The following is a 12200-nucleotide window of genomic DNA, read 5'->3' as shown; positions in this document are numbered from 1 at the left end:
AATAAACTCTAGAAATTAAAAAACTTGATTTAGTAGTGGCAAATGATATCAACCCTTAATTACTGATATCAATAAAACTGTCAAAACAGGAGTCTAAAGTAAAATTCTGCGTGATAAGGAAAAAAAAGGCATTATTGCTTTACTGGTAATGATGCATCAATTGTACAGTGGAACCTTTCTTAACGAGCACCTCTCATAACGAGTAATTTGCATAAAGAACAAAGCAAATTGTAAAAAAATGATTCACTTAACAAGTGACGTTTCACATAATGAGTGACGAGGAGAGAAGTCCCAGATTGTGCATAAGCTACATTAGTCTGTGTTTAGCACTCATTTCGCTAGCATCTTAGTGTCACTTGTGATCATACATTTTTCAAACTTGTGTTCAGACATTTTACATGTAAACATCAACAATCATAGCTCATTATATAATAAACACACCAAAACAATATGCCAAATTTTTGGGCTATGTAAAGGCTATAATTAAATATTAGAAATTATTGTATTTCGATTTTTTTTTCTTTAAATCAAATTCTCATTCCAGGTTGGTTCATTCTGCACTAGAAGAAAAGATGAAGATGATTCACACTCCTTAACAATGTATATTGTATAATTTTCTTTGAATAAACATTATATATAAAATATTTGAGTATTTTTTTGGCATGGAATGCATTATCATATTTTACATTAATTTATATGGGAAAAATTGTTTTGCTTGACAAGCGTTTCTCTTATGAGTAACATTCTGGAATGAATTATGCTCGTTAAGTGAAGTTCCACTGTATCTCTAATTGTGAAGCTTTTGTGAATTGATTTTTTTTTATTTATTGATTCTTATGGATTTATTGTATCTGTTAAAAGAAATAACTTTTATTTTTGTTTCAGACTGCTCAAGCTCAACAACAAATTTTTGAAAGACAAGCTGCTGCTTTAAGTAACACTTGGCAAGATATTGCAAAAAAATCTACATCAAATAAATTAATTTCAGTTTTGGAGGAACCGTCTTATTTGTGTTTATTTAATCAGTTAAAACAAGCAGTAGACTCATGCCGTAAAGTATCACTTAGTCTTTCTCAATGTTTAACAGTATTATTTCAACAAGAAGAGGTAATAATTTCTCAATTTTCAAATTAAATAAAATTTTGAATATTTATTTATAAATTTTTGTATCACTTATTGTGGTTAATATATTCTCTTATGTATTCATCGTTAAATAATAAATAAAAGTAAATACAAATCTGTTACAAAAGAATTTTTCTTTTCACTTATTCAATGAAACAAAAGTTTTCAGTAGGCACATTATTTTCAGTGCAGAATATTTTATTCTCAATTTAGAATATTGTAAACTGTATTCAAGAAATAGAATAATATCATTAAATGTACTGTAGTGTTAATTATACCCTAATTGATTTGAGATCATTGTATATTGGACATGAATATTTGTTTTAAATGGAAAACATACATTTAAAAATTACAGTTGGCATTCATATAGCTACTTAAAAGATAGTCTTTTAGTTTCATTGAATTTTTTATATTAAAAATATATCTCAATGACTATAAATATATTACACTTATTACCAGTAAACACCATTTGAGGAGCTAACATTCAAAATGTGTTTTGTCGCAGTTATTAAAATTTAGTAATACACAAAAAAATGTTTACAAATGTCCCTTAGAAACTTCTAAACATTATTATAAAGATTATAATAGAATTTTTTTAATCACATTACCCCTTATGTGTTTAAAATGCTTAATAATAATTCAGAAGATGGAAAAATTGTTTAAAAATGATTTTTTATGTTTGACAAAAATGCTTTGAATGATTCTAGTGTACAAATTGCCTTTTCAATAAACAATAATGGAGAAATGCTGTTTATAAAGAAAGTGAAAAAGAAAAAGATTTTCTTTTGTGTTTTTATCATTACAGCAACCAGTTTTTAATAATTTAAAAGGAATAAAAAAGACTGTTTTGTGTAGATGTGTAGGTTACATCTTTCTTGTCTAAACAATCACAGTAAATTTTATGTTCTTCAGTCACATTATCAGGAACTTCTGTAAAAAGTATATTTTTGTACCATTCAAATCAATTGTCTATTTTTTTCCATTTTTTTCTCTGACTTTCTGAAAGTCACTTCACATGTGATTTCCTACTTCCCATATTTCCTTCTTCTACACTTCCATTTTCTGCCTAAGAATACTCTCACTTAACTATCTCCCTCAACATGAATGAAGGATTTACATTACAAGGCACAATACACTCAACAGTAACACAAGTAAAACATGAAGTAAAAATCAAAATGTGCAGTATGATTCTGCACACTACACTAAAGCTGTTTTGATTAGCTGGTTGGACAAAACATACTATGAACAGATTTGAGGAATAGACAAATCACAGTTTGTTTGATTTCTTAATTTTGTGCAGCTGTTTTTAATGATAGAAAATACTTTTTAAATTATATGTTTTATGTGATGTAAATCATTAAGTAGTAGACTTTACAGTAGTTAATACATTTGACTTTTTCTGTGAGTAAAAACATTTTGAATGTTTACTCCAGATTTTTAAAAGTTGGAAATAAACATATTAACCTCAAAAAAATAATTTTATTAGATTAGTGGTTTTAACCTGGGATGTAAGACAACTTTTCTGAATGAGAAAAGTTTCATTATTTCTTTAATGAAATTTTTTGTTGTTTTTTTATTGAGAATTTCTTTATTCTTTTATAAAGATCTTATTTTTAAAAAATGTACCAATATTAAGTTTAAATGTAGAATTATCTATTTTGTTTTCTGTCGAAGAATTCTAACCTAGGGCTAATGGTTTTTATATTAAGGAATGGATATTGAATTTTTTCATAATTGTTTTTAATTGTTTAAATTAATAGTTACTGTTTATATTTATGTTTTTTGTAAATATCCTAAATCAAAATGAAACTTGTGCATTTGGCATCTTTTTATATAGAAATGTTATGTTAAATTAATATTGTTTAGTTTGTATGAATGTTTTATAGAATAATTTATTTTGTAATGTAAATATTATAAATATTTACATCATAAATTACTACATTAAAGTACAAATTACAAAAAATTTAGTTCAATATAATTTTTTTCCTAATCAGTTTTTTAAATAAAATCAATGAAAAATTTCCATCCGAACAAATTTATAGAAAGACTGACACAGCATTTCAACATCCAGCAAGAACTATTTGCTAAACTAACATTTTTGAGATAGCTTATAGTTCTTCATTAGGTTTAAACTAAAATTCAATGAAGGAATGCTAGCATTTAAAAACATTCAAATACAGCAGTGTTTTCAGCTATTACATTAAATCTTTTCAAACACTGGCACTCTTTTGTTGGAATTAAGTTTAAATCTGATGAAGAGCTATAAACTAGCTTCAACATGTTAGTTTAGCAATTTCAAATGTATTTTAATAAGAAATATAATTACCACTAATTTTTATTAATTTAGTAATTATTTTAAATAAATAAATTTTTAATTGCTGAGTTTGGTTGAGAACTGATTATTTATTTTTGTTTCATATTTTAAAATTTTTTCATGATAAAAATTTATATTTGGAGAAATGAATCAGCAAAAGATAAATGAAAAGTATGGTTAAATTTATTTTTTAATAGTCAATAATAATTATAATTATTAATGTTATATATATCTTTTTAACTGATCAAAATAATATTTTAATTAAATAATGCATCTGTAATGGTAGATAAAGTTAAAAGATCACTTTCAACTTCCACTTTCAAACTGTCTACATGTGGGGATGGTCTGTTAACTGGAGTGTAAATGTTTGGTTCTTTTAACTTCACCCACTGTTAAAGATGCACTATTTAATCCAACTAAATTACCACAGTGACTAGTTCATCATCATCAATAATATCTTAATTTTACAGATATATCTTAAAGATTATTTAATGTTTTGTATATTGTCAGTAATAACTGTTTTAATATTTGTGTTTTAATTCAGATTTTTTCTATATAAAATATAGGAGAATTACAAGTATAATAATTAAACATTATATTACAAATCTGCTCTATGATATAGTTGAACACAGATTCAGTTTTTTTTTTTTTTAAACCTTTACTTTCTATACCAGTAATGGTTTATGAAGTGCAGATTGTAAAGCCATAATGATTTCAAGAGAGACAATTGTCTAGTAGTTCTTTTGTATTTAATTCTGTTTGGATCATTTAGCCATAATATCAGCCAAAAAGATTTTTTATTAAGAAAGAAATTATAAATTTATCCAAAGATACTGATATCTACTGATTATCATGTGTTAATGCAGCTGTTAACAAATGACACCAAGTATACCAATTTTTTTAACATCAGTAACAGGGAAGTATAATCTTTTCTTGAAAGAGGATAATATACATATAGTAGCATATTTTATATATTTCAGTTCATTTTTCACTTTTTTGTACAAAAGAAAGAATTACAAAAACATTATTAAGTAGTAATCAAAATAATTTGCATAATTATAAGCTAAAATTGTAATAAAATTAAGTGAAAAATATTTTCTATAGAATTACTCAAACTTCATTACTGAAATCTTTTACAAAATAAAGATTTATTGCATTTCAAATATGTATAATAATTACAGTCAAACCTGTTTTTGTGCGGTCTTTTTCTGTGCGATTTTTTTTTGTGCGGTATATGAAAATTTTAATCAAATTGGAACATAATTGACTCCTGTAAAATTTTTAAAAACTCTATTGGTTGTTTTCTATGACATCAGCAGGTTTTTTCATTTTTTATTCAGTAAAATTTTTTTCTCATAGGTTTATTTCAGTCCCCTCTTATTTTAATAGCATAAAAACCATAAATATTATGTTATATTTGAACAGATGCGGTAAGTTAGCTCCCCTCCAGCTTTAGACTGCAGGTGTGAAATTTCATGCCTTGTTAAATGAAATAACACTTCCTGCAGCTATATTTTCAAATAAAATCATTATTTAAGGATTATTTTTAACTTTTTAATGTTAGATTGGTATTTAAGTGGAAATAATTAATTAATATAAAAATTAAAATTCGTAGAGGATTTTTTCCCCATTAGGTGTTGCAGAAAAAGGCCCAAGAAGTTAAAAAAGCAATTCCTAGTTATTTCGTACGGTTTCGAGTTATTTTCTATGTGAGACTTTTTTTATGCAGTTCCTATTCACCGCATAAAAGAAATTTTTTTAATTGTGTTGCGAAAACTATTTTTTATAGCCACTCGTGAAGTTTCGCGCGATTTTTTTTTTTTTTTAATGCATTTTCTTTTATGCGGTCCCTATCCCCTGCATAAAAACAGGTTTGACTGTATATAGCTTTATCATGTAATCCAAACATTAAGCTTGAAAACAGTGAATGTTTGTTTCATTGAATTTGACATTTTAATATGATAGGAATAAAATTTCATTTCTAACAAAATGAAGTAATATCCTCTAAATGTTACATACCTTCTTTAATGTGTTCAGCTAATGAAAGCAAAGTTTTATACAAAACATAAAACATCAAACTTAAAATAATGATGAATTATAAAGTTGGAAATTTACAGGGTGATCATAGTTTTGAATAGGGATATACTACATATCAGTTATCTGAAGGGATATGTAGCAGTTCAAATGCAACCAAATTTTATGCACTAATGTTTTAGGATATGTGGAAGACCTTTTTGTGGGGAAAATTTATTTCTAAAATCTACCACTACAGGGTTTGTTTTACTGAGCAATAAAAACACACACCAGTTGCATAATGCAGATGTACTACGGACAATTTTTGGGTATAAGACTACCCATATGACCCATATGGATGATGATGACCTTGCTGGAATGTGATTTTCTTGTAAAGCTATTTTATGAAAACAGTGGTAATGCTGCAAGTGCATTTTGAGAGTTCTGACATATTAAGAAGTTGTATCAAGGGTCTTTGACATTGTGCTCTTTCTCAGAAGACTGATTGCATGATTTAAGGAAAGTGGATTTCTACATATAGGTTTGAGTACCCTGACTATATAACTACACAAGTACAGGTATATCTCACCTTATGTTGGTAATTGGTTCCAGGAGACGCAACATGTCGAAAACGACGTAAGTTGAATTTACTTGTTACTAGGCTAAACCACAAATTACCATTCCCAGTTCTGTATTTTATTTATAAATGCATTTTTAATAATGTATGGTTAATAAGAATCTATTTTAAGCTTACAAACAAATAAATTTTAGTTTTTAATATAATACAGAAAAAAAGTAATCCAAATTTACGAATACATGTACGTACAGTACATACATATAAATGTACGTTCATGTTTACAATTTGGTGGTGATTACAGTACATTGCGGACTCTTTATTTGTGAATGTGGTTTTTCTAAGACTTTATAAAATAAGATGATTTTTTAAGGTTAAATAACAAATAGTTATTAAAATTATTTTGTGATAGTAGAAAATAAACTAATTTATGTTAAATTTACCAATATTGAGTGGCACTGACAACGACGCCAAGTGGTAAATATTGGAACTACCATGGAAAATGCCAATAATGAGCACTCAAAGACCGTTAAATAAGACAACACAGAAACACAGATGTTTTCATGTTTCATTCTCTAGGATTTATGATGATTATATTAACATTTATTGTAAATGTACATATTTTAATATGATTTTGTTAACGCTTTTCTAGTGATATTAAGACTTCAATATATGTGGCAGATGGATGTAAAGTCGAATAAAATGACTTAAACTTGATTTTTATTTTTCCATATACTTTTTGATAAACGATGTATAATTGAGAATGACGTAACTTGAGATATACCTGTAGTGGAAAAAGTTGCTATAACTTTTCAGTAATGATCTTGGACAATGTAGGTAGCAGGTTCCAGCAGTGCACATGCAGTGTCACAGTGCATAAAAAGTGCTACAATTTTCCCACATAAGTTCAGCCATGTTCAACAATTGCTTGATGGTGACAAGGAAACCTATCTGACCTTTGCATTGAACTTTTGCTAGAATGAAAATGGACAATACTTGCCATGGGAGATTTTTTGGATTGATGACACACATTTTTACTTCAGTGGAACAGTGATAACCTATAACGAGTGCATTCTTGTAAAAATAAATATATAAAACAACGTTTTAACAAAATACTTCGTTTACGTTTATCATCTGTCATTCGCAACCAGCCGACAAGTCCTCAACTTCACATCCACGGAGACAACCTTTCTTTTTAGGCTGCTACCACCATAATAAAATGCAAAAAAGGTAAAAAACATCCTCTGGTGCTATTGCCAATTTTCCATAAAATACAAGTTGAGTAAATGTAAAATATAAAACATGGCCGACGGCCTTTTTTGCATTTTATTACGGTGGTAGCAGCCTAAAAAGAAAGGTTGCCCCCGTGGATGTGAAGTTGAGGACTTGTCGGCTGGTTGCGAATGACAGATGATAAACGTAAACAAAGTATTTTGTTAAAACATTTTATACAGTAGAGCGTCGAAAATTGGCGTCAATTGGGGACTGGGGTTGTTCCAATTAGTCATTTGTTCCAATTTCCAACTTTGTACGAAAAAATATATTAACCTGTCTGATGTTCAAATTTTTCTCCGTTGCGTGTCGCTTCGTGTTGAATTTTCGTCGATTTTAAGCCTAACGAAAATTTTTATAATAATAATCGAGGCTATCGTATCGTTAAAAATTATTTCTTTATTTTGTACAAACAAAATAAATATATTGAAGAATATAAAAAAACATGAAAATTATACTTTAGAAATAAATTTAGTATCAAAAACGTTCGATTCAGCACGACACAGTCCGACTGAAAATCGTTCCAATTTCCGGCCATTTCAATTACCGACGTTCCAATTAACGACGCTCTACTGTATATTTATTTTTACAAGAATTAAATGTATTACCGTCAGCCATGTTTTATATTTTATATTTACTTAATATAACTATTGCATTTAGGCTTTTTAACATTTATATGAATGTCAAAACATTTTATTGCACTTACCCAAACTCAGTGAAGTGCACAGTCATATCCTTGGTCCATTTTTTTTCAAAGAGATCAGTTCCAAAGGCCTTATGATTGCTTTGTTAATGCCCAGGAGATATTGAGAGATGTTGAACAGTTTTGTTGTCCTGTACTTGCAACAGCAATAACATCTTAAATTGACCATTTTTATGCAAAATAGACTATCTCTGCATATTGGATGGTAACATTTCACCAAGAACAGAATGTTAGTTGCACATTCCTCATACTATGGTCACTTCATACTCCAGATCTTAATCGTTGTGACTTCTAGTTGTGGAATCATTTAAAAGACAGTTTATTGAGGTCATGTTCCTAACTTGGCAACTTTTAAAAATAATATCAAACTGCTTGTGAGAAGCATCATGGAAAGTCAGTTACATTCAATCATTGAACATACTGTTCATAAACTTTAGGCCTTATAAAATTAATATTTTTTTTTTTTTTTTTTGAAAATGCAAAATGCTAGAAGTGTCAGTATCAGAAAGCATTGAGGCAAAATGGAGAAAGTCTTTCCAAAATGAACACAAAACAGATCAAGTTTGATTTTGTTGAAAATTTAACCAATTAAGTTATTTGGAGGATAGAATTTGTATTTGAAATTCTAACTCCACTTTTAACTAGTTTATGAATTTTTGTATTATAGGAAAATAGAAGCTGTTTAGAAACCTGTTAGATTGTATAATTCTACAAATCCTAAGAAAACAATTTTAGAGTACATATTATTTTTCATTTATTAATCCATTTTCCTTGCTATTTGTTTATAACAAGATTTGTTTTACGTCAACATAACTATATATTGCTTACTCATTAATCAACATTGTAAACAATATATTTTTTAAAAATAAATTTGATTAATTAAACTGAATAAAAAACTTTTTAAGTGTTCCAGTGTCTCATAGATGGAAACTATAAATTTGTGACCTAGTGACTTTTTAAAGTAACTAATTTCTTTTACTCTTTTGATTTCTCATTATATGTAGATATTCTTTATAAATGTATATTATTATTGTAAATTCTTCATAGGAAGGGGAAAAAGTATATAATATACTTGGAAATGAGTGAATTTTTGATATACATCAAATAATTATGTAGGATGGTAAATAACAGACTTATAAAAGACATTTAATTACTTTATTTGATTCTAATATAGTAAATAAGAATATTGGTAATATGCTGTTAACAAAAACATCAGAATTTCTTTAAGAATCAGACCATTGGTATATTTGTACCAATATACCAATGAGCTAATTCTAATATATAGTAAATAAAATAATTATATGAATAGCATTAATGATGTCTGATCATAACATATACTATACATACATTGATAACTGCTGAGTATAACATATTTATATAATTTGTTTCGAAGTTATATGTATTTGAAGTTAAAGTTTTTTTCAAATACAATAAATTTTATTTTTTGAATTTTCAAATAACATAACTCTTAAAAAAATTGAAATAGAAGTCAAAATGTGAAATCTGTTTTCAAATCATTTATATATATGCCTTTCTTTGTTATTTTCATTTAAAATTTTATCTGATTTATTTTAGTATATAATTTATACATTTTTTTAATTTTATTAAAATTTATTATTTTTATATCTTCAAAATTTTTTAAAGGCAAGAATGTTACAATTAAAACAAGAACAGGAAAGATGTCGATATTTGCAAGAAGCATTACATGTTTTAGCAAGGGAACATCATGAATTAGAACAATCAATAACAACACCACATCATTCTACTCAAAATTCAGCTGTTTTGTTATATTCAGATACAGATTGTGAAGAATTTTATGATGCTTGTGATGAAGAAGAAGGTATGATTATTTCAATTAATTATATAAAATTAATTAAATAGAAATTGAAAGAATGCGGTATAGTCTCAGTTCATGCAGGAGTTGCATGTCAGCAGGTACCAGATAAAATGAAATTCCAAGTAGATTTCTGCTCCATTCTAAGTAGTACTAGATGCAGAGCAGGAATGTCTAACTCGCAGGCTGCACTGCAGCCCACTGCACCCTAAATTGTTTAGCTATATTCTCATTTATTTTGGTAAAATATGTTGTGAAACTTATTTTCGTTTCACTGAATACACTTTGATGTCATAATGATGTAATTGGTGTTAGAAAACTGCTTTATCTAGAGAACTGTTATGCATGTGGGGTAGTATATACTGTTGTGAAAATTTTTTTTTATGCGTTAAAAACATCAAAACTGTTGAAAGAAATAGGTTGAGTGATTCAGTAACATTCTTAGAATTAAGTATAGAATTAAGACTAGTATCATAAGACTAGTATCAAAAAAATAAACGACAATATTATAAAATGAATACAATGTCAAAAACCATGTTGAATTTATTTTTATTTTGTGTGAGTATAATTTCTTTTTTTACTGTCAATAATACACTATTTTTTTGTAATAATATATATTTGTTATTAAAATTTGATATTCACATTTTGAACTTTTTAAAAGCATATATTTATATAAATTACCTTTGTGACCTGCTGAATATGCCTAAATTTCTAATTTGGCCCATTAGGAAAAACTGTTAGACAGCCCTGGCTTAGACACTTACACAACCATTTAAAATTAACAAAAAAAAATATTAATGTGTTTAAAACATTTTACTTATACTTTTACTATAATGAATAACATTTTAGTTGGATGAATATACAGATAAAAATTTTACATTGCAAAAGATACATACAAACCAAGGTAATCATTACTGCAAGTAGCATTTAGAAGTTCTCTATGTTTGGAATGTCAGAAACTGGAAAAGCATGGTTTTGTTGACTTAAGATTTGAATTCAGTGACACTAGGAATGGATTAATCTAACAATTCACCATCCACTAAAACACAGTTCTGCATAAAATAATAATCTACGGTATATGAATTTATCCAAATAGGTTGTTTAAAGAAGCTTTCTATTGTTTTTATAGCTTCTTGTTCTACCATTTTTGATATTTCAATTTAGCATAAATTTGCTTTTATTACGAACTTATCAGGAAAATGATAAAAATACTATTAATTACAGAATCTATATACCGTATTTTAAGGACTATAAGACGCACTTTTTTCTTCGAAAAATTGCCTCCACAATTCAGGTGCGTCTTATAGTCCGTAGCGTCTTATAGGTATTTTTTTTTTTTTTTTTTAAATTGCTTAAAAATTCAGGTGTGTCTTATAGTCTGTAAAATACGGTATTTCACGTGTTACACTCGTCATCAGTTTTGTTTACGAATACCTGATAGATATGAAGGTTTTTGTTATAGCTGTCTATTTTTTTTATGCTTATGTTTTTATGTTTGGATTAAGTCTATAAAAAAATTAGAACAGGTTTGAACTTAAAACTTGTACACATTGTGCAAATATATTGCCATTTACACTAATAGTGTATAACTTATTAATTCAAGTCAGTACTTACCCTCTTCCTATATAATTAATACTATCTTCAGACTACACTAAATTAGTGAACTCTATAAATAGTACTTACAAACAAAATGACTAAAATATGAAATTCAGACAAAAATTTATATAATTTTATTGCTACTTACACCAATATAAATATGATCATAAAAGTAATTTTTTTAAATATTGTAGGTTGTGCAGTTCTTTGAAAGTTTTATTTAAGTCTACAATAATGTAACAGTAATAACAGTAATTTTTAATATACAATAAAATAAATAAATAAATATATATATATATATAATTGTGAGAATCCAAAATTTTAACAAAAATCGATCATCGATGTCGTCATACTTGCTCAATAATTGTTGTCCTTGGCCACCTGAGAAAATCTCCACTTACACTTCTTTCTCCATGGCAAAAGTGATGCATTCCCAAGATCAAAAGTGATGCATGATCTTAGCCAGGCGATATTGTACTGATATCAAAAAATTAACGGCTGAAGAACGAGTCGTTGCCAGTCCCTCGATAGTGGCAGTCGTCACCAGTTCTTTGTCCCAAGTGCCTCAATATTCGAATATCTTTGGATATATCATTTTATTATAAGTTCATATATCATTCTAATATATCAGAGACCATTGTTTTGAACACCTTTCTGGATACATTCTGGCAAGCCTATGAACATTTTATCTATAGGATACCTGAACTGTCATCCCGAACTTTCTTTCAACCAGAGCACCCCAGATTAAGATCCTCTACAAGATCCTCAATAA

At 27.4% G+C, this 12200-nt stretch overlaps 1 protein-coding gene across 3 annotated transcripts in view; it reads left to right on the top strand.

Moving 5' to 3' along the window:
• The window catches only part of LOC136974557 (oxysterol-binding protein-related protein 2-like), a 116215-nt gene that overhangs the window by 50555 nt on the left and 53460 nt on the right, over positions 1–12200 (top strand). For 2 of the 3 annotated variants that reach the window (XM_067269473.1, XM_067269472.1), the window contains 2 exons: positions 886–1107; positions 9643–9838. In XM_067269473.1, the coding sequence (XP_067125574.1) occupies positions 886–1107; positions 9643–9838 (418 nt within the window). The remainder of the gene's footprint in view (positions 1–885; positions 1108–9642; positions 9839–12200) is intronic. The other variant, XM_067269474.1, reaches the window with a different exon arrangement.

Source organism: Centruroides vittatus, unplaced genomic scaffold, assembly GCF_030686945.1.
Source record: "Centruroides vittatus isolate TY-2023 unplaced genomic scaffold, ASM3068694v2 contig_350, whole genome shotgun sequence".
NCBI classification, from domain to species: Eukaryota; Metazoa; Arthropoda; class Arachnida; order Scorpiones; family Buthidae; genus Centruroides; species Centruroides vittatus.
This window is presented reverse-complemented; position numbering and strand designations above follow the sequence as displayed.